This window comes from Octodon degus, unplaced genomic scaffold, assembly GCF_000260255.1.
Source record: "Octodon degus isolate 3935 unplaced genomic scaffold, OctDeg1.0 scaffold00004, whole genome shotgun sequence".
NCBI lineage: Eukaryota > Metazoa > Chordata > Mammalia > Rodentia > Octodontidae > Octodon > Octodon degus.
The window spans coordinates 31621598-31645169 of NW_004524580.1; the positions used below are offsets into that span (position 1 = coordinate 31621598).

Sequence of the window (23572 nt, forward strand, 5' to 3'; positions counted from 1 at the left end):
AAGAAGAGAAAGAAAGAGAAAGAAAGAAAGAAAGAAAGAAAGAAAGAAAGAAAGAAAGAAGAAGGAGAAAGAAGAAAGAAGAAGGAGAAGGAGGAGAAGAAGAAGGGAAGGAAGAAAGGAAAGAAGGAAGGAAGGAAGGAAGGAAGGAAGGAAGGAAGGAAGGAAGGAAGGAAGGAAGGAAGGAAAAGTTAATAATGACAGAGGCTATGGAGGATGGCAACTGTGTAAATGTGCGTAACTCTTATAAGTCCACAGCAAACCAGTTCAATCTGTTTTTCATCCAAGTGAAAACAAGTCTGAAATGAAAAGAAAATTTGCTCTTTCCTATGCCAGGAATGTGTTCATGAAATATGAAGTGTCTCGATCCCATTATGATTGAAACAAGTGGTTTGTGAGAAACTCGGTTTTTATTTGAAAATTAGAAAAAGTGAGAAAGACAGGGACAGGGTTAGAGAGACAAATGAGAGAGAAGGAGGGAGAGGAAAAGGAGGGAGGTGGAGAGGAAGACATGTGGAGAGAGCGCACAAGGTGACGTCACCTCAGCAACACCCTCAGCTATGGTGCCACCCTTTCTGTCACTGCAGGGCTCGGCATGCTTTTCCCAGTGTTGCGTTTCTGTAGTAACAATATAGGGTTGATTTAGGCAGGCTCATTTTCTATTTTCCATGATTCACTTTATATCTCTAGTTATTCTTTTTTATAGCTATGTTTTTCATTTTTATAAATTCAAGTGTCAATGTCATGAGGTCACTTATTAGGGTTCTTTTAATTTTCTTTTATTTTTTCATCTTTTAATTTTCTTCCATTCCTTGTATTAACTTTGCATCATGCAGCTTATTTTTCCATATGAGTTATTAAGATGATTTTCTGACATCTCTCTCGTTTTCATTTCCATCTACAAAAAGCACTGCTCACAAAGCAGCTAACTTGAACTGTGGATGAGCAGAGCGGAGATCACAGAACCTTGCAGTCTGAGCTCTACAATTATTCCTCCACCACACGGCAAATAAAATCAAAACTCCTGACCTGCTAATCTGTCATCATGTTGTGCTGGACGTACTGCCAACGCGTCTCTACCTCTCTGTGTCTCTGTCTCCAACTCGCTAATCCCGTCTCTCTTCCTCCAACAACTCAATTCAGTTCCTCCCGGGTCACTCGCAGTCTGCCCCACAGGGATTACGTCGCCCCTTTTCACCCATCATATTTTGCTGCAGCTTCCACTCAGATATTACTGCATTGTGGAGAAACAGAAGCACTGCAGTAATGTTGGGGTGGGAGAGAGAGACAGACAGAGGCAGAGAGACAGAGAGCAGGACAGACAGCAGGACAGAGGGCCCTTCACTTAAAGTGGGAACCTTCTATTGACGCTAACCCTGCTGATGATAAGGATGGTGAGTTTTCAGCAAACTTTTTTCCATTTTTAATTGGCATGTACTAATTGTACATATTTGGGGGTACAGTGTGATACTTTGACACCAACGTGTGAGGATCAAGTCAGGATAGTTAGCTTTTCCATCCCTTTCAACAAATGTCTGTCTTCTGCTTCTTTATAAAATATATGATAAGGGCCGGCCAAATAGCTCAGGATTAAAGTGCCTGCAAGCAGGTGCAGGGGCTGAGGGTTCAATCCCTGGGCTTGCTGTGCCAGCCCTGCCCCTGCAGTGTACTAAAATGGCAATTGAGACTGGGTGTGGGGGCACATGCCTGTAATCCCAGCTCTTGGGAGGCAGTAAACAGGTGGATCACTACTAGTTCTATCTAGTACTGAGACCTTGAACATCTTGTAGACCGTTCCCTAAAATACAAAAAATAATAATAAAATATATTCTAAACTATCCTATAGTCAGCTTACTGAGCTGTAGAACACTAGAACTTATTCTCCTCCCTGTATGAGGCATGCTCAAAATATATGGTGGAGGTTTATATTAAATAAATTTTATTACAGTGAAAGATGCACTGCCACTGGTTCTCCCTCCAAGTACCACCCCTCACTTCACGTATCCCTTCATTCTTGCCATTTTCTAAAGCAGCCCTGGAAGTCCTCTTGCATGAATGGCTCTGCAAGGTGTGATCAAGAATGTGTGTGAGCCCTGCTGCCTGCCGGGCGCCCTCCCACAGAGGCAGCTCATAGACGCGCAGCAGGGCATCCTCCTCTGCCTTGTTCCCCAGAGCTGACACTGTGTTACTTCTGGCTCTCCCCCAAAGTCAGAATAAGCATGAAAGGTAAACATTTGTGTATTGACACAGGGTGTCAAGGAGTCGCAGAGCCAGAGACTCCCAGGAGAGAGCTTCCGGGTCTGCTGCAGAAGGGGGCAGGAGTGCTGGGCTCAGCACGCCGGTTGTATGGGGAGCGCTGTCAAAGTGCTATCATGGCAGTGTGTCTTTTACTGTAATAAACTGTTTTTCCTCAGTAGACTAAGTGCTTGCCTGGCAAGTGCAGGGTCCTGAGTTCAATCCCTGGTACCTTAAAAAAAATGTTTTCATATTAACATTCACCGTACAGTTTAATCCGACCTCATACATCAGTATCCATCACCTGCCCTTTCTTTAGCCCCACGTCTCTCTGTCCTCTTTGTCTTTGGGGATCAGTATTGTACTCTTTACCTTCTATGAAATCAACTCCTAGCTTCCATGTATGAATGAAAACTGCTGCACTTGATAAGCTTCTTTGAGTGACAAATCCTTATGGAAAGTACACACATCATAAGGATAAAACTCAGTGAATTTCGCCGAGGTAGAAGGGCTTGTGTAGCAGCGAGCCCGTGGCCAGCACTCCAGAAGCCCCCAACCCCTCTTCCAATCACAGTCTATTCAAGGGAAAATGCTGCAGGTTCTAATCACATAGTCATGTGATAAATAAGATTTATGTGAACATAAAATCCTCATGTCCTGCAAGAAGAATAAAATGAATGCATTAGCCAGGCATTTGTTTCTTCAAAATTGTCATAAATTGCACCAGTGTTAGAGGCAATAAAAATAAAAATTAGCTCTTCAGTGTGAGCAGCTGGTGTTCGAGATGAAGTCATCCAGTGGGAATTAAACTCATGTCGGGTGGCAGTGCCCATTGGCATTAAGCGCAATGAACTGGTCCCGTTTGGTGTAGTGTAAATAATGGTCTTGCCAATGGGTTAGCTTAATCCGAGATGCAGTGATAATGACTTTTGCCACATGGAATCCAATCCCAGTGAGCCCCAGGGTCACTTTCTCTACTATGCCCTGTACTCACCACCATTTATCTGTCTGGATGAGGCATCTGGGGGCGATCTCGGGAGACCTCGTGTCTCTCCCACTGGGGAGGAGGAGGAAAGGGGGCTCCAGCTAGGAACGTGGAGTTGGCACAGAGTTAAGAAGAAGCACCTGCTCAGTGACTGCTGACCATGTACTGGTAACAAAGTGTAGACTTCAGAAAGCTTGACTGCTCAGAAGCACCCACAGCCTACTCTACCTGTATTTTGCTCAAATCTCCAGCATGTTTCCTGCCCATCCTCCTGGGCTCGAGAGAGAGTCCTGAGTGCCCATCACTCAACAGACCCTCCTGGTGCTGCACCTGTCCGTCAACTGCCACAGCCTCTGGTGACTCAAGACATGACCTCTCTAGATTCCCATGCTCTCTGAGGCCCCACCCAGGTGGCCCACACTGTGAAAGAGTCCAAAGAGCGTGCCTCTCGGGGTGCTCTGGCTTTGACACCTGCTGTGCTGCCTAAGGCAGAGGCTTACACTTAGAGACCTCCTTCCCTACAGGTAGAAGAGCTGCTGCTGGATCCCACAGCTGCTCGGCAATTTGTGAAGCTCCACATCATTGCCGGGCAGATGAGCATGGAGCAAATGAACAACACCGACACCTTCTACACACTGACCGGGGCTCCAGGGAGGATCTTCAACCGAGACAAGGTAAGGACTTTGCTGAGCTTCCTGGAGGGGAACAAACTAACCACCACGTGAGTGCCAGAAGCCCCTTTGCTCTGTGTGTTTGGATTTGTGGATGGTTATAAAGAACTTCCCTCCTTGTCCTTCCTTTGTCAAATACCTTCTGTGTAAAATGAAGCAGGAACTACCACCAGGGCTGGAAAGGGAGGGGCGTGGTTCCTAACACAGGCTGCACAGTGTTGGGAGTTAGTCTGACCTGATGCAGTTCTCAAGGTTGCTGTTCCCATCACAACAGAAAGATGAGCTGCTCTAACCCTGTTTCCCAGAAGCCCCCGCGCAGAGCCAGCCAGCAGTCAGCCACCTCTTACAGAAGAATGAAGGCTGTGTTTGTTTTAGGTTGTAGAGCTAGTGCTCTGTCTCTCCTGGAACCTTTAGTTCTGTGGGGTTTTGAATAAACCCAATACTCTTTCTGGGACTCTACTATGTGCAGAGCAAGTGATTAATCAACAGAATGTGTGTGGGGCCACGGCTGTGCTAGTGTATTTTCCCTAATAGTGATAAATGATATATCACTGGGTGTGCTGCCCATGCTAAGTACAGGGATGCATCTGTATCTCTGTTAGGAAAAACACAGTGCCTCTGTGGAAGAGGGCCTATCATACCCCCTGCTCTCCCTAGGGGAAAGTGGAGCGGTCACACAGTAATGGCAAATCCAGCATCCAAGTGTGAGTCAGCCTGACTCCAAAGCTCACTGCTGTCACCTTGTGTAGGTGTGAGGGTGGGTGGGTGGGTGGGTGTGTGAGGGGATGGATGGATGGATGTGTGGATGGATGGGTGAGTGGGTGGATGGATGGATGGATGGATGGATGTGTGGATGGATGGGTGAGTGGGTGGAAGGATGGATGGATGGATGGATGGATGGATGGATGTTTGGATGGATGGACAAATAAATAGATAGTGAGGTGGTTGGCATGATGGATGACAGATATGATGACATGGCTTCCTTTCATCTTGACTCCAAAGCCAATAGCGGCAACTGTTCAGCTACACTGTAGGGATAAGGGTGAGTAGATGGATGGATGGATGATAGATGGATAGATAGATAGATAGATAGATAGATAGATAGATAGATAGATAGACAGACAGATAGCAGGACAGACGAATCATGTATGACAGATAAGAAGATATGGCTTCCTTTCTTACATGGACAGACATACATTCACTTATTCATTCAACAAATATTTACCAAGTCTGGAACCTGAAGGAGCCACATAGGCGGAAAAAGTAATCAGCTCCCTTCACTCATGCAACCCCTCTTCAGCATGCCTTCTCCATGCACCACCAAAGCCAGTGCGACATCTGCGGGGAGTTTCAGTCCTACAGATTGGGCAGGTCACCTGAGGAGGGCGTCATAAGACTTTGTCCACATTTACCTGTCAAGGTCATCTGCACTTCCACACGCCATCTCAGTCAACCTTAATGAAAACCTTGTGAGGTCAACCAACCCGACACCTTTACCTCCATGTTAAATTATTTAACTTACCCAAATCTCATAGCTCATAGGGAGCAGATCCCAGGGACTCAGGGCTTTTGGCTTCTGGTCCAGTGCTTACTCCTTCCAGGGTATCACATTAATTTTATTTTATCTTTCTTTGGTATTTTAGGACAATCAATTAAGGCTTGAACTTCATGCAGGTAAAAAGAAGGTAACAGTTATAGAGGGAAACATCATTGCTGCCAACGGGCTCATACACATCCTCGACACAGCCATGGACAAGATAAAGCCCACCTTTGAGGGCAACTCCGAGGTGAGATGCTTCAGGTAGACGTGATGTGAACCCGACCCATCTCTCTTTGTTCTGTGAGGAAACACGTCCAGAAGGAAGTGTTCACCAGCTCCATGTACTTGTCCCTTTTACAAAGAGACCTCAAGCTAAGAAGTCTTAATGATTTATCTGTTTTCAATAGAATTCTGAGTATTTCTCCAGAGGAAAAGGAAAACGTGTGTGTGTGTGTGTGTGTGTGTGTGTGTGTGTGTGTGTGTGTTGGAAGAAGTTTGAATTTTTTTGTTTTTTGGTATTTTTAGTCTACAGGGTGTTAAGGGTCTTACTACCAGATTGTACTCATAGTGATCCGCCTGTTTACAGCCTCCCAAGAGCTGGGACTGCAGGCCTGCACCACCACACCCAGTCTCAATTGTCATCTCAGTGCGCCCAGGGGTGGAGCCGGCATGTCAGGCCCAGGGTCGAACCCTCAGCCCCTATACCCGCTTGCAGGCACTTTAATCCACTGAGCTATTTGGCAGACCCAAGAATTCGGATATTTAAAGATCTCTTATGCCCACATCAGTCACCCCCCTCAGTGGCCCACTGTCATGGCAATGTGTTCCTCATGCTTTGCAGAGAATAACAGTCATCATTGGGATCAAATAGTCCTTTCTGATCTGTAGGGCAGTGGCCAAGGCCACTCAGAATACACAGGTTTCAACCATTATTTAAGTAACAATATCTGCATGATGTAGGGCAGCCAATCAGGTCCCCTTACATGAATCCACAACTGTAATTTGTGTTAGGATTTATACTGCTGTTTATGTTAAAATTTTTATATCCAGAGCCACATTCTTATATTTTTACTGGTTCTTAAAGCAAAAATGTCTCTTTTCAGAAAACCATAATGGCACTGATACCGCCCAGATACAGCCGGTTCAGAGCTCTGGTGGAGGTTAGTACCTTCCGGGAGTTTCTGGAAGATGCTGAGTGTGCGAGTTGAGTCTTGTGTACCGTGAGCAGAGATGTCAGCTATAAACACTGTCTGAGAGTGATGGCAAATAATTATCTGAGTTAGATCCCAGGTACAAAGTGTCATTTCTCAAATGCAGAAAACCAACTTAAAAAGTACGTTAGATGAGAACGGGGCTGGTGGACCATACACCGTTTTTCTTCCAAGTAATGGAGCACTGAACAGCATGAAGAATGATGATCTTCATTTCCTTCTTTCTCCTGAGGTATTGCATCCTGCTCACTCTGATGGCACTGGGTCAGTGGCACTGCCCCAGTCTGTGTCTTGCAGGCTTTCTCTAAACTGGGGTTAGCAAATGAGTAGCTCATGTACCACCACCTGCCTTCCTAAAACCAAGACAGACATCACTAATCTATTGCAGCACCCTGGAACTAATCCTAGATATGACTTCAGTCTCCTTGATGAAAATCCAAATAGCTCTGACAGGGCAAGGAAATGAAATTTATTTACAACCCCAAGACTAGGTACTTGACTTGATTTGCCTTGGCTCTTCTAATATTTCACAGTCCTAAAATCAACATGTGAAGTTCCCTATAACTCTAACCCCACCTAGAGAATGATCATCAAAGTAAGAAAGCCAGAAACAAATGTTCATTTAAGTGCTCTACACTTTCTCTTATACTGCTTCATCATGTTCCACTATGATTCTTTCCTTATGGACCATAGGCCTTCAATTCTGTCATGTTCTCCCCAGAAAGGAGACTGTTAGCTCTGTAACCTTGGCCTGCCCTTGGAAGTCCATGTCGTCACACATAAAACAGGCTGGCAGCGGGCCCAGCCCTCAGGGCCGTGGGGAGGATCGTAGGAAATACGCATGCTGCTTTGAGATCGGCCCCCATCCAGGGTACAGACTTGGTGAAATGGAGCTGTTAGGGAGAGGTGATTTTTCTCATTCTAGATTTCCCAATAGAGAGGTTATGAGTCACTTATTTTTATGGTTAAGCGTTCAAAGTCATTTGAAGGAGAAGAGGCAGTTTCCTTTACTGACGAACATCTTCTGGATTCTATGCAGGGTTCTCAGAAGCTTCTGGAACTCGTCAGACACCACATCATCCCGTCTACTCAGGTTGGCCTTCCTCTTCCTATAGCTACTGTTCCCCACTTCTGAGATACCTGGGCCCAGTTTGAAATACCAGTGTGTTTTTGGGGTTTTTTGTTTTGTTTTGGTTTTTTTTTTTAATTTGTTTGTGTTTTTGGGAAGGGTCTACAGGGTGTTCAGGGTCTCACTCCTAGATCGGACTCATAGTGATCTGCCTGTTTACAGCCTCCCAAGAGCTGGGATTACAGGCGTGCGCCACCACACCCAGTCTCAATTGCCATCTCAGCATGCCCTGGGGGCGGGCCGGCACAGCAGGCCCAGGGATCGAAGAACCCCAGTGTCTTGGTGTAGTGAATGTGTGGCTTTTGTTGTCTACCTGTGGCTCTGAGCTAGTCCTCAGCCAAGAATAAAGGGTCTTTTATCAAAGAAACCCTCCAAACCAGGACCACCACCAGACGTCAGAGACCCCATTACTTATCCCATAAATTTCACAGGGATTCTTCGCCTCAGTCAGCACTGTAGGAAATCAGGAAGCCCTGGGTGGCTCCAAGTGTTCCCCGTGTGCTCTTGTCCTCACAGCTAGAAGTGGCCACCCTCATCTCGACGCTGCAGATCCGGACCATGGCCAACCAGATCATAAAGTTCAACATCACCAGCAATGTGAGCGAGGGCTGGTGGCACTGGTCCACTGGGTCAGGGGTCCCTGGGTCTAGGCTCTGCATGTGCTCTGGCGCCCTATTCTGCCCTACCAAACAGTTTTACGGCCTTTTCGCTCATGCTCACCACTGTCAGCAAATATCACTGACAACTACATGCACCAGATTCCAGGGTAAAGCAGCACAATGAGCAGCAGAGACAGGTTTTAAAGACCTCTTGCTGGGTCAGTGAAGTACACAGCTACAGTTCAACCGGTGGTGGCTGTAGGAAGCTCAGGGAACTGTGAGCCCAGACAGCAGGCATCCGAGAGAATCTATGGCCAGAGGGCCTGGGGGGTGCTTCCATTGTGCTTTGGGGGAGGGTGGGTAGGAAGAACTTGGCAGAAATGAGCAGGGCACAGGTCCTGCAGATGAGAGAGCCCCTGGATAAAGGGCAGATGAGTCATCTGCAGAGCCCAGAGGGGGCAGCGTTACTCGGCAAGCACTGGGATGGACGCAGCAGCAGCAGCGCAGCCACACCGTGTCCTCTTGACCCCACCCTGAAGGTGGCATGATGGTCTCATCCTTTGCACTGAGCCTGGCCCCAGGCTCCTGGTGCTGTTCTAGGTCCTGAAGACGGATGAACAGACAGACCAAGGGAGCTGGACAGAAAAGTGAAATAAGGGAAGCATGTCAGAGTCATGGAGCCAGAGAGAGAAAAGCAGCAAAGCGGGTGGGGACACAAAGCAGGGGTGGGACTGACATTTCAGATAAAGGGCTGGAAGTCTCACAAGGAAGGAAACGCCTGAGCCAGGAGTGGAAGGAAATGGCGGCACAGTGCGTGACTCTGGGGACCGAGAGGAGACAGAGCAAGGGCATGGGGCAAGGGCTGTGTGAGGAAGCAGATGGCATGGCCAGAACCAGAACTGCACAAAAGGAAGGGAGTGGAGGAGGGGACAAGGGGGGCAAGAAAGGGAGGAGGGGAGGGGAAAGTGGGGTGGGCATAAAAGGGGGAGGAGAGGGGCGAACTGGAGGAGAGGGGCATGGAAGGACAGGAAGGGCTCAGCCCACTAGTGGTGGCCTCGGAAGTCAGGCAGGACGTGGGCTCTTGCTCACAAGAGACAGGAACTAGCTGAGGATTGCAGGAGAGGATGCTGGGAGGTGGCCGCATCCTGGGGGATGCATTAGAGTTGGTTGCAGTAGCCCAGTAAGAGTGACTGTGAGTCAGACCAGAACAGTGTGGCACCCTGCCAGGAAGTGGTTGAATCGGGAACACATTTGAAGGCTGAGCCAGCAAGATTTGCTGATAGACTGCAGGGGTGGTGAGGACGACATCCCAGGGGTCCCGCTCTCACGCTACCAGGACTCAGGTCTGGAGAAAGCGGGCGAGAAGTCTCTGCTCACTTACTCCCTTTCTGCTCCCCACAAGAATCCGTCCGCTTTCTCGCCGACGTGTCCCACGAGGCTGCACGGGTGCTCATTCCAGAGCAGCAGACGCTTCGCGTCACCATGCAGGGCTACAGCTGTTTTCCTGCAAAGGCACCCCATGGCTGGAGTGTGTCAGCCTCTTTCCTAGCTCTAAGGGCAAGGCCATTTCTGCCAGCTGAGACCCCTGCCTGGCTGCTCAGGAGCTCGCTGCACGGGTCAGGTGTCTCCCGTCTCCATGCGCTCCCTACGCAGGATTCCTGCAGGGGACAAGTTCACAACAATACAGTGGAGCTTTCAGGGACACCTCCCCGACTCACCTCTGCATGGGCTCGTCCTCTCCTGAGGTCCAGAAGGAAAGGTGTTCTTGCTTCCTTCCAGGGACGGATTCTGGCAAACGGTGTGGCCGTGGAAGACACTGAGGTCACTGCCAAAAATGGCCACATTTACACGCTGGCCAGCGTTCTCCTCCCTCCCTCCATCATTCCCATCCTGCCCCACCGATGTGACGAAACAAAGAGTGAGATCAAAATGGTAAGACAATAAGGAAAATGCAGAGAACAAGTGCCCCAGACAGAGCCTGCTGCTCCCGGGCCTGAGAGTCCTGCCACCCTCCCTCGACCTCACCTAACTCGGTCTGCGAAGAGCCTCTTTCCCAATAAGCATGCGTTCCGAGGCTCGGGGGGCATAGACCATCAGAGAGAGCCTATTCTACCTATACCTTCCCTATGACACCATGGCGCTGGGGAGCAGATTATTCCCCCATGGATTCTGAATCAGTATCCTGCCTCTTCCTGGGCCACCCTCCTCCAGGGCTTTCCCTGTGCTGAGAAAGACTCCAGCGTCTTCCTTGTAGATGTACTGCTCTAGGGCTCAACCATCTCTCTGGAGTTCTTTTCAAATACCAGACTCTTTCTCCATGAGCTTCTAGATCCTCCACCAGCCTTTTCTGTTTCCACAGCAGTTTTTTTGTTGTTGTTGGGGGTTGGGGGGGGGTTGTTTGTTTGTTTTTTGTTTTTTTGCTCAGGCAATTTTAATCAAAGCACGCTGAATTCCAAACTTGCTCTACCTGCAATCTGTAAGTTCCTTCGGAAAGCACAACCCTAAAATCGTGGCCTAGGTCTTTCTTTTCAGGACACTTCAATAATACAGCAGTGATTGCACTCAAGATAGCTTTAGAGTGTAAACGCTGTATATGAAGGGGAAGAGCCTGGTTTTATTTTATTTTGGTGAGGGCTAGAAATAGCTAGCTAAGCACCCGGCAAATGACTATAGAGGACTTTTTGATTTACAAGTTCTTAACTGACAGAATGATGCCAACATGTTTTCATCAACGACGTAAGTGGAGCCATCAGATGCCTTTGGGGGAGTTTTATCTTACTTTGATCACTCTTTTTTCAAGAAATGAAGAAACAGGCACTTTCCTCACCAATCCCCAGCAGTGATGCGTGTTTGGTTCATTCTTTAGAAATGGGCGCTGGCCAGTGCACGGCCCAGCTGAGAGCAGGGTGAGGCTCAGAACAGGCTGCAGAGAGTGGCCAGGGTTTCACCATGTTCGTCAGAATGCCCCCACCCCAGCGGCTGCCATTCAGGTCCCTAGAAGGGACTCTTGGAAGCCCAGCACCCGTCTGGCACAAGGTTGCTCTGATTCAGATGGTTCAGAGCTTTTTCTCATCTCCCTGAAGGACCGCCTCAACACGTAGCTTTGAGCTGAAATCCTACAAATTGTGGTTAGATAGAGAAAAGAACTTGTCAGAGCTGCCTCAGAATGGAGCATTCCTCTGCTGCTGATTATGATATCTAGGTTTAAAGGCAAACTTATCCTTTTTGCCCAGGTTAGGACACTTGGGTTGGATCTGTTGTAAGTCCACACAGATCCTCTGGGAAGCCTGCATTTAGGACCAGCCAAGAATGGGAGCAGCTGGGACCTTCTAGAATCTTCTGTTTTGACCTGGCTGAACTGCCAGCCGCTTCCGGACATGAATGTGGGGCTACAGAAGTTTAATAACTACCACTGTACTACTCAGGGTCCCTGCAGGAAGCAGCACCTATGTAATTGATGATTGCTTTATCTGTGACACCAAGCAATGAGACGTGAAGGAAGAGGGCCCACAGTGAGCTGTGAGTGGACCTAAGAATGCACATCGTGCCAAGATATCCAGGGAGTGGCAGTAGCCATTAGCACCCTGAACCAAAGCCCCTGGGAAAGGCAGAGTAGCTTGAACTCAGGGATGTGAAAAGGGGGTGTCCTTCAGGAGTGTCAGGGCTAGTGCGAAGGCACAGAGGGCACAGGAAAGAGATCCTCAACTTTGCTCTCCAACTACCCACAGAGACCCTACTGTGTCTTGCATTGGCCAGAACCAATGTGAAGCTGGCAAGAAGCGAGAGACCACATTTCATAGTCTGCTTGCTGGGGCCCAGTACAGGTAGAAAAGGCCAGAGAAAAGCTCTGGAGAGAGGTGCACACTGCCTCCCTTCCTGACACGGGTGACAACCACAGTGTCCCTCAGGGACAGGTTCCTCCGTGGCCTGTGGACAGGGAGCTGTTTAGAAGTAGAAGAGGAGGGACCGCTCAGAGCAGGTTCTGTCCTGTCCCTAAGCCCAGCCCAGTTGGGTGCTGAGGAGAAGTCCTGGGGGCTGGGAGGGTGCCCCACAGAGCCCTCTCCTCAAGCAGAAGTGAGTCTGGGACCAGGCCGCACCATGGCCTCCACAGGGAGCGTGCACTGACTGCGTCTTTCCCTCCAGGGCTCCTGTGTGAACTGTATTTTAATGTCTGGAAGTAACTGTCCTGCTGGCTCAGAGCCCACGGTGAGTATGACAAAAGTGTCCTCCTCTTCAGTGACTTCAGAATCCCTTGATCTATCTAATACCTTGGGATTATATAGCCCGGGAACTTCTCTTGCTCATTTTTGGTTTTCTGTTTTTTTGTTTAAATCTTTTTAAGGGCTGGTGAGATAGCTCAGTAGACTAAGTGCCTGCTTTGCAAGCCCAGGGATCAGGGTCTCACTACACAGCTTGGATTCGTAGAGATCCTCCTGTCTCAGCCTCCCCAGTGCTGGGATTACAGGCATGCACTACACACAGGGTCTCAGTGGCCGGTTCAGCACAGGGCTGGCATGGAATGCAGTACTGGGGGATCGAACCCGGGTTCTTGCACTTGCCAGGCAGGTGCTTAGACCATCGAGCTGTCTCCCCAGCCCCTCTTGTTCACTAAGAAGTGAGCAAGACCCTAGGAGAAAGGAGTAAACTTGACGTAAGTGTTTATCTTTTCATGATGAAACCCGATGTCGGCCCCGTGCTTCCAGCTCCCAGCTTAGGCTGCTGAGACCAGCAGAGAGGCTGTGAGCCACCTGCGACCTTAAAATTAGCAGGTTTTATGCCTAAGTCTGACCTGGCACTTATTAACAGTGTTTCTTAGCGGGGAAACGTTTTATCCATTGGGGTCTTTCTTTAGCTATTAAAAAAAGCTCTTGAGGGGCTGAGGTATAGCTCGGTGTTAGGGCACTTGCTTCCCAGAACCACAAAACTAAACAAATGCATACCAAGAAAACCTCCACGTGGAACTGAAGATCGACGAACCGTGTAAGCAGTGTGCGCGGCCCGTGGTGAGTTCGCCTTACGTACAAGTGCTAGGTGACTCCGTCTTGTACCAAGGGTTAAGCTTTCAAGAAAAACCTCCATCTCTCACTGTGTGACTGGGAGGATCTTCTAGGGAAGCACTTATTCTACTGAGCCATCTCCCCGGCTCCCAACTGGGAGGATCTTCCCACGAAACAGACTGACTTGAAGGGGTCTGCACAGGAGGGTTGGGGCGGCTGCAGTTTGGGAAAGGAGGCAGAACCAGAAGGTGCTCCCTGGTCACTTAGAGATGCCCACCATGATGTGGGCCACGGGTCCTGCAAGCCCGCCCTGCCAGTGTTTCACCAGCAAGGATGCAGGCCTCACCAGAGTGGTCCTGTGGCCCTGAGCTGCGGCCTCACTTTCCCCGGGGCTGGGACTGCAGACCGCATTGCTCCTGCCCTCTGGCTCCCTTCCAGGCGCTCTTCACTCGCAATTGTGTCTACAACACCAAAACCAACACCCCGAGGGCTGGCTGTGCCCGGTACTGCAATGGCACCGTGAGGGTAAGGAGAGTGTGGCCGGCCTCCGCCAGCCCAGGGTCTGCACTGGCCCAGGAGGCCCGCAGGGCTCGCAGCACTTCCTGCAAGAGCGCGGGAGGGTGGCTTCCCTCAGGCTGGCCAGGTCACCCCCTCCCTGTGTCCCCAGGTCCCCACACTCCGCCCCTGTCCCCTCACACCCTCACTCCGCCTGCATCCACCCCTGTGTTGCCCATCTTCTTGCCTTAGAGAAAGCACAAATACTGTTCATTTCCAGAACGTTCTTCCTGGTTTCCAAGGCTCGTGCATCTTTCACGTTCCCATGCACTCAGCACTGCCCCCCGCCTGATCTCCAGCGGCCTCCCCAGTCTCCCCCGACTTCTGTTTCTGCCCCACTAACTGATTGTAGCGCTGTTTTTCCTGGTACTCATCACTCTCTGGAAGAGCTCAATTACTTAATTGCTTCTTTTAATTTCCATATTGACTCCCCCCTGACAAGCTCAGGCTCCCTGTGCGCCGCCTTCCTCAGTCCGGAGCGCAGTGCCAAAGCCAGGTGGCATTTGTCGAAGGTGATTATGGATTGCTGGTGGCCAGCACTAGCCCTGCCATCAGGTGCCAAAGGAAAAGACCACCCCGAGGAGGGGCTTGTGCTTACTGTAACAGTGTGAACCAAAATGTGTCTCCTTGGAGGACTGGGCGCCCCTTGGGGGACTCAAAGGGTCACACGCACTGTTGCTTCCCAGGTCCCAGAGTGCTGCAGAGGCTTCTACGGGCCCGACTGCAGCCAGTGTCCAGGAGGCTTCTCGAATCCCTGCTCAGGAAATGGACAGGTGAGAGGACAGTCACTTGCGTGAGAATGCGGTTTCCTGAATGCTGAGGCCAGCCCCTCTGAGCCCAAGTGGAACAAGGACTCTTAAAACTGCCACAGCCAAAGCTGGCATGATGATGGCCACTACTTCCGTGAGGTAAAAGAGAGAGATCCGTCCTGCAAGCACAGCAGGAGTCCACATTAAGGGAGATCCTGTTATTGGAGGGGGTGGGCCTCCATTCTGGCCTGCCTGCCGCCCACTGCCAGGCCTCCCTCTGCACCGCACGCACATCCTACCTGTGGAAGGTATCAGGGCCCAGGGGTCTATGACACTCCTAATAACAACACTGCCACTCGGTCAAACCTAGTAGCACGTGAAGACCCTCTAACTTGGAGGTTGAAGGTAAACAGCAGAAAGCCGAGTAGCCATGGATCTTGTGGAGAAATGGTGAGCGGGACATTTACAGTCCCGCGTCTAAGCTTGGCTCCTGTGCTGGGAAACAAAACCACAAAGAAGAGTGTGGCCTTTCCGTAGGAGATACAGAAGCGAGAGGCCGGAGCCAGTGGCTGTGGCCGAGTGAGCCAGCAGCCTGTGCCCCACTCTGATGCAGGAAATGCATACGACCCTGGCCAGGGCTGAGCAGATGCGAGACAAATATACTTCCCACTGGAGAGAGGAGAGTGTGCAGGCTGCAGTCACAGAGCGGGGCAAGCGAGAGGACAGAGGTGGGAGGGGCCAGGCACGCGGCCACAGGCCTCTGACCCATCTCTGCCGTCCCTGGAGTGTAGTGTGAAGGTGCTTGGCCCACCACTGGGTCTCCCTTGACCGGGACCCCTTAAAGTTGTAAATCCTGAGTCAGGATGCCTACGTGTGACCTGCCTGACACCACGGCCACTCCCACAGAGCCCAGAGATCATTTCAAGTGGGACTGGGTCTGAGTCCACAGGCAGGCATGAACTGAAAGCGTCTGTAAGTCCTTCCCCAGCACCTGTGTCCTTCCTAATCACCCGCGGGGCCTGCCTTCCTCCCAGTGTGCAGACGGCATCAGTGGCAACGGGACGTGCATTTGCAAGGATGGCTTCTATGGCTCCCACTGCCAGTTCTGCTCTGACCGCAACAAATACGGACCTCGGTGTGAAAAAAGTAAGTAGCACTTTGTGGTCCTTCCTGCATGAAACAGGACGCTTGCGCAGACAAGGTGTCTTGTAATTTTCACTTGTACGATGTCAACATCCCAGAGAACTTCCCAGGTGCCAGATGGCTGGGTCCCGCCTGTGGCTTCTGGCACAATAGACCTACAACGAGGCTGAGAACTTGCACTTTGAACAAGTTCCTGGTGTATGCTGGTCTGACACAGCTGGTCCAGGGAGCAATACTTTCAAAACTGCTGCTTTACGGTTTCTCTGCACTCCTCAAGTGGCGCTGGGTCTGCACCAAGACACAGACTTCTCCCTACCTTCCAAGCGGTCTTCTTCCATCAGCGCCTCCATCTGAGGAGATGGAGATGGGCAAGTTACCACAGCTCTCTAGACCTCGCTTTCCTCACCTGTAGAAGGAACTTGATACGGCTGGTAATGACCTTGCAAGGTTGAGTGCAAGTTACAAACGAAAAGCTATTCCCTTAGAACAATGCCTGGAATATAGCATGTACTTGGTTCTTACTGTCTCTCATTGTGGTTGCTGTTATTGTAAGTGCAGTGACATAAACATCAAAATGCTAGTAGACAATGTGGAAAATTCCACATTGAATAGACTGAAAAACGCAGCTCTACAATCTTAGAAAATCATCCTGCTCTTTACAATCATATCCATGGATATTCATATATATACGAACTTAATTACAAAGTAAAATGAATGGAGAAGAGATTTTTGCTCAGTCAGACCAAGCAGAAGTTAAATTCTCACTCTACAACGTATTGATGGTACCACTTGAAAATAAACCTCGCAATTTCTCCATCTATAAAGTGAAGACAGTGCTGGTACAGCTGCCTTTTGGTGTCCTTGAGGAGTGGACTCCAGGGTAGCCCCCACCCCGCCCTGCGGATACCAAGACCGGTGTTCGAGTTGTTCATGTGAAATACTAGTATGTGTGTAGATGCTGCACACAGTGCCCAAGTCTAAATGCTTCTAGGTTGCACATAATATTTAATACGACATAGATGCTATGTACATTGTTACACTGTATTGCTTGGACAATAGTAACAAGAAAAAGTCTATGCATGCTCAGCATGAAAGCAATTAAAAAAATTTATTTCAAACTGGTTGAATCCACACGTACAGAATCCAGGGACACTTTACAGATTATTGATAAAGTTAAGGCACATAACTTGGGGCTTTAGGCCTAGCCCCACTAGTGCCATGTATCTGTTAGAAAACACACCCTTTCTCCTCTCCTCTCCTATATAGTCTCCCCAAATGCCCCTCCAGATGGACAGGACATCAGAGCAGAGCAGGGCCGGGGTTACCATACCCTATTCTACTGTTCTCTTCACTAACTAAGATTTCTGAGACACAAAACAGACATTTACCCCGAAGCCAACAACCTTGGTGTTGTTGGACCGCCTGCAGGGTGCAGAGGCTGGAACTGGGTGCTGGGCTTCTGGTTCCAATAGCTCCCCTCCAGAGTCTGTGGCTGCTTGTAATTTTATGCAGGGTGCTTGTTCCTTGCAAATTAGGCTGCCTTACTTAAAACTTCATGAAAGTTATTTTTTGTTTAACTGTACTTGTGATTTTTCAGCTGCCCTCACTCATTTTTGCCTCCTCCATCCTGGATGTTGGCCCAAGCCCCTTACCTAACTCCTGTCTCATCAATGTCCCCGGGGCACAGCTGCTCGTCCCTTCGCTTAGGATCACACTCAAGCCTCTGTACCCCTACAGCCCCTTCTGGGTGTCCCCATTCTCCTCCTGTCACCCCCACACCCCCACGTGTAGATGCCTGACTCTCATGAGCCACCTCCCATCCCGATTTCTAAGTGCCTATAATCAAAAGCAAAGCAAGCACCTCACTCTTAAGGCGGTAACAGATGTGGAAGTGCCAGTGGACAGCATGATCTGCTGTGCTCACACATGGTCACCGATGGACACAGATTTGGTGGCTGTGGTTCAAGTCCCCGCTTGGGAACCTAATGGCAAGTTGAGTGATTTGCATCAGCTCTCTGGGCTTCAGTTCCTGTATCTGGAAAACAGGGACATAAAAGTGCCAGCTGGTGGGAAAAAGGGGTTGAAGGGAGGAGAGGTAAATGGGGAAATAAAGAAGAACAAGGGACAGGGGAGATAGCTCGGTAGAATAAGTGCTTGCCTGGCGAGCGCAGGGTCCTGAGTTCAATCCCCAGTACCGCAAAAAAAAAAAAAAAAAAGACATAACATGTACAGTTACAAATTCTTCACGATAAATGTGATCATTATGTATATCAAAAATGTACCCAGAAAAAGGTATCAACCTTTTGATTGATACCTGGTGCCTGTTAACAAGGCAATGCATGAGACCTCTCAGGAAGTTAGGGCCCAAATACTTGCCACTCGCTGCCCTTGACTTGCCGTGGAGAATGTGAAGGACAAGCACGTGTGCCCATCAGGGGCTCTGCTGCCCATCACTCCTGTTCATGCCCAGGTGTCTTCAAGAGAAGGTGAGAAATTGCCCGGTTAAACTCTCTAGCCACAATGTGGTTGGAAGTTGAGTTCCTTTACCACTTTTGTCACCAGAAAAACCACCTCCTGCCCTACACCCACACATATGCAGCCAAGGTAGGGTCGACACCCTGGGTGAACGTCTACCTTTGCAAGCTTCACTACAGTGTAAAAAAAAAAAAAGCACAATGCCCCACATCCCCCGTGGAATTCTCCCCTCACCGTGAGCCCACCTATTCCACTGTCCCTGCCCCTCTCTGAAGCCATCCCGGACTCCTCGTCAGTGAGCGTCTTATGAGGTGTGATCGCCGGTGCAGCGCCTGCTGCTGCCGCCGCTAAGCGCAGACCCTCATGTCAGGGTGCGTCCTCTCCCTCCTTACTCACAGGATCTGCTGCTGCAAACCTCTGCTTCTTCCCCAAGGTCAACATGACGAGAAAAAAGGAAATATTTTGAGTCAATTCATGATATTGAGGCAGCCAGGAATGAAAAACACTCATAAAAGAGGACTTTCGGATCTGCCTCAGAAAAGAGCAAGAATGATGGGCTGTGACTCAAAGCGACAAGGAAGATTTTGAGGAGATCCATGGCCCTGTGTCTCTCACCATAACGCCTTTTTTAACTCACACGATCACTGTGTGCTGGGACATGAGTTTGGGGAGCTTCTGGCACTGCCACCACCAGGGAGGTCCCTCTAGCCCCGGCTCCCGCAGACCAGAGGAAGCCCGGCTGAACCTGGTCATTTCCCAGACATGGATGAGCCACGACTGGATGCAGCAAATGAAACCTAGGAAAGCAATTGTGGTCATCTTGGCTCGGACTTGGATGTGGCCCCTTGGGAGTCACACATGGGGGCACAGACCACCAGTCCTGCTCAGTTAAGGGCACCAAGGCAGCGCCTCGGCTGTGTTCTCCAGCTTTCTCCACAGTAGAGGACTCTCCTTCTTCAGCCAAGCATGCTCGTGAGCAGCCAGGCTGGCCTCCTAGTTTCCAGAGATTTCTTCCTGCCTTGTACCTGTAATAATCCATTCTCTAAAGAGCCACTGAAGGAGGACAAGCCCACTGTTGATCCTAGAAACAAAACTGAAAATGGAATGACTCAAGGAAAAAATTCCTAGTGAGCTCAAACCTTCAGTTCAGCCCAAGCCTTCGTTACCTCCAGCAGCACCCAAGGCTCAAACAAACCCACATCCTGGCAAAGCCACCATTTCAGGCACTGCCAACACTTGTGCCGTGACAAAGCAGCCAACAGCTCTTAGTACACAGCCTGCACCCCCTAAAGGTCAGCCCCATTTGTTCTTCCAGCCTACTGTGGCACAGCGTCAGGCTCTGGAGTCCTACCCTCTGCTCCACCCACCTTTGCCCTCTCTGGAGGACCCACAGCTACCTCATCAAGTGGTGACTGTGGTGATAGCCCCTAGGGTGAGCAGCCCAGGGAACAGAAAATTTCTTTTTTTTTTTTCCAAATTGGAAAATATGTTTTTTTTTATTTTTTATTTTTATTTATTTTATTTATTTATTTTTTATTTTTATGTTTTTATTTTATTTATTTTATTTTATTGAGAAACAAATATCAGTGAAACACCTTCCAAGCTGATTAATAAGACATTTTCAATAATTAATGCATTGCACATTGTTATCTTCTCAGCGGTCATCCACAAAACAAGAAGCAGCCAGGACATCCCGTCCAAACACTACCACTACAAATCCTTCCTCTCACTGAACCAAGCGAAAGCAGCCGGACATCTCTCCTGACTATTCTGTATATACAAATACAAAATGGTCCTTCCTCTGTATCCCCCCTCTCCAGTTCAGTCCTGTCAGAGATGGGGATTCTATTGGCATCTAAATATTATAGGTGTGTAAATTCAGCAAAATAATCCAACATAGTCCAGCAGTCCACAATAGTAGTGGGTTGTCTGTAGAAGTTGTTGACTAGAGCCTTTCACAGCTCAGCATATTAATATGGCTTTACTTTATATACCTCGTTTTTATACTTTTCTGCTAGACGGTTAAGACCAAGATATAGCAAGACCTATATAACAAGGAATGTAACTTTTGTATCTGATAAGGTTAGTCAAGTACCCTCAGGATTTATCCTGTAACCCTGTACCGCACTTTGTAGATCCTTTGTCAGTGTCAGCCATGTGGATGAGTCACGGCCATTGCTTGACCAATGTGCTCTCTGTGAAAGCCTGAGAGAAACTTTTCTCTCCATGTGACTCTCCCCAGGCACACTGTAAATCATCGATCACATTCCTCTGTGGCTCCATAATCTCCTTGATCAGAAAATTTGGAGCACAACTGAGTTACATGTCGTTACAGTACAGGTTCTCCTATGTCCCGAGTCTTCACTGACCTTGAAAGGCGAGGGCCAAAATGTTGGCTGACCTTGCAGCCCTTCCTTTTCTCCAATTTTGAACTGCTAACTTAGGTTGTTAACCCTCCAGAAGAGAAGCTTATTATTATCCTGCAACCTATGCAATTTGGTTTACCCTATCTGTCTAAATATCGAACATCTTAGGCATAATGTGGAACAGGTATCTTCCATCAAGTATTGATGTGTTGAAATTTAAGTCCTTACAGAAATATGAAGAAAAAAAATTTTAAATGGGAATAAACACATATTTTCACACAGAATTTTAGAAATCTAACCATATACAGCATTGTAGTGGGATAGTCCTGTGACATTATTTTTTCTTGTGTCTTTTTTTTTCATTTATTACCTATTTCAAAAAAGAAAAGCAAAAAACAAAAAAAAATTTACTTGTAAGACAGTATGGTAATAATTGGTATGTCATGACAAGAAGTATGTATTTAGAAGGCCAGAATGACAGGCATTCCAAGCATGACCCTTCTATTACACATTGCTATCTTCAGTGCAGTTGCTTGGTTCACAGGTATTAGCATATATAATTAGTCAGGTTGAGAATCCTACCAATTTTTTTTTTCAGAACCAGGGATTGAACTCAGGCCCTTGTACTTGCCAGGGAAGCGCTTATACCACTGAGCCATCTCCCTGGCCCGAGAATCCTACCAATTAACTACTAGTTTCAAAAACCTGCTGAAGATTCTCAGGATCATTGCCTTACCCATCTTGTGCATACAAGTGTATGGCTTGGTCCCTGTCCTGTTTCCTAGCTTTTCTCTTTATCCTCTCCTCGTTGTTTAGTCCCCAAATTCTCACTTTCCTTTTAGCTGTGTTATACCTTTCTATTTGTATTCTTCTTTTGATTTCTTATACTAGGGAGACCATACAATATTTACACATGTGGGTCTGGTTTATTTCACTTATGAGTACATCTTCAAGTGGCATCCACTTAAATATAAATGCTTCAAGTTTATCATTCTTTATAGCTGAGTAATACTCTGTTGTATAAGAATACCACATCTTTTCCAACCATTCCTAATGTGATAGGCATTTTGGTTATTTCCAAGATCTGACTATCACAAATTGTGCTGCTATAAACATAGGTACACATATATCACTATGATATGACACTTTCAGTTCCTCTGGGAAAATTCCCAGTAGGGGGATAGCTGGCTTGAATGGGATTTCCAGGCCTAGTTTTCTAAGGAGTCTCCACACTGATTTCCATCATGGTTGCACCAGTCTACGCTCCCACCAGCAGTTCCCTTTTCCCCACAGCCTCTCCAACATTTGTTGTTGGTTGATTTGTTTATGATAGCCATCCTTTCTAGGGTGAGATGGTATCTCAGTGTTGTTTTCATTTGCATTTCATGAATGGCTAGTGCTGGGGAGCATTTTTTCATATATTTATTTGCTTCCTTAATTCCGTTCTCTGAGAAGTGTGTGCTCATCTCGGATGCCCATTCAGAAGACGTGTATGGCTGAACCTGCCCTACAAGTACTGGCAGAAGGGTTCCGCTACTGTTGTGCTAAGCAGACAGCAATGTAGATTTAAAAATCAAGAATCTGTCAATCACATGAGAAGAGGAAAGAATATCTGCTAGGGCTGGAGGTGAGGTACAAGGGTGATCTTCCAGAGAGCGAGCAACAGAAGACAGAGACTACGTCACTGAGCAGGCAGCAATACAAAGGTGTGCCAGAGAACCAGAGGCTCACAGTCCCCAGCCCTCAGCGAAGCCTTGGCATCCACAGTACTGAGCATCCATACTACTAAACCCAGGAGCGTGCTGGGACAGGGTCCAGGAGAGCACACTCTAATGTGAGCCCCGCGAGTCCAAAGGGCACCTTGTAGGAGAAGGCACATCACACGTGCTCCGCCAGAAAGCAGCTGTAGACACGCGCATCCTGCTCCAGATAACAAAGCCCTAGAGGAACTAACTGAAGGATCATGACTTCACAGTCCTCATCTCCTTGTCAGCCCTGATTCACACGACCGAGTCGCTCTGAGGTTACATTATGAACTCTGAGGCTGAGCTCACAGACGCGAAGTGGAAAGAACCAGGTCAAGAGGAGTAACGGAAACTCAGCAGCAGACCTGCACGGTTCAGGGTGCTGTGGGACAGGGTCAGCTTCCCGGCTGATGGCTACTCAGAGTGCGGGAACCAGTGGGACCCGTGGGAGCTACACATGCACTACGCTTCACCCAGAAGTGAGCAAGACTTCTTTGAAGGTGTTCACAGGATGCAAGATACATTTTAGGTTGTGTCACTCGGAAAGGATCACCTACCACTGCCTGCTTCTACCCATAAGACCACGAGACCAACAACGCCAGTAGCATTACCAGCAATTAGCAAAAATGAACACGTAATCAATGGACCAGATTGGCTGCCAGGTTACAGACCCCCAGATCCTCCACACCAAAAGCTCCACCTTTCCTCCTTACCTTGGAGTGAGCAGAGGAATCAAACCAATACCTTCTTCAGGTCCCATGTAGCAGCCACAAAAGCAACCCACGTGGTCAGTGCCACACCTGAGTTGTTATGGTAACACTCTGCCTTAGGGCCCTGCCAGCCTGGAGAGCCACCAGGGAAAGGCCCCTTTCTGTCTCCATGGCAACAGGCAGAGCCCCGCTGTCTGCTCCAGCACAGGGTAGAGAGGAGGAAGGGAAGTTGCTCTTCCAAATTGTCAGCGCTCAGACTTGAGAGAAAGTTTGTCACGTGTCACCTATAGCCCGCACCCTCCAGGGGCCGCTGGGGTAGATTCCCCCACGCCATGCCTCTGTAAGCCTCATTCTGTACTTGTGCTTGCTCTCTCAAATGCCACCCTTGTCCCCTTTCTGCCAACTCACTTGTTGATAGTGGTTTTTATTTTTAAATAAATAAATTTTTAAATGTATTTCAAGTAT

The 23572-nt window shown here is 48.6% G+C and overlaps 1 protein-coding gene across 2 annotated transcripts in view; it reads left to right on the forward strand.

The window, feature by feature from the left end:
- Stab2 (stabilin 2) overlaps positions 1 to 23572 on the forward strand; it is a 157510-nt gene that overhangs the window by 50067 nt on the left and 83871 nt on the right. For both annotated transcript variants that reach the window (XM_023716932.1, XM_023716933.1), the window contains exons 12-22: positions 3742 to 3891; positions 5532 to 5675; positions 6532 to 6588; positions 6746 to 6871; positions 7679 to 7732; positions 8285 to 8365; positions 10147 to 10299; positions 12511 to 12573; positions 13803 to 13889; positions 14606 to 14692; positions 15703 to 15814. In XM_023716932.1, the coding sequence (XP_023572700.1) occupies positions 3742 to 3891; positions 5532 to 5675; positions 6532 to 6588; positions 6746 to 6871; positions 7679 to 7732; positions 8285 to 8365; positions 10147 to 10299; positions 12511 to 12573; positions 13803 to 13889; positions 14606 to 14692; positions 15703 to 15814 (1114 nt within the window). The remainder of the gene's footprint in view (positions 1 to 3741; positions 3892 to 5531; positions 5676 to 6531; positions 6589 to 6745; positions 6872 to 7678; positions 7733 to 8284; positions 8366 to 10146; positions 10300 to 12510; positions 12574 to 13802; positions 13890 to 14605; positions 14693 to 15702; positions 15815 to 23572) is intronic.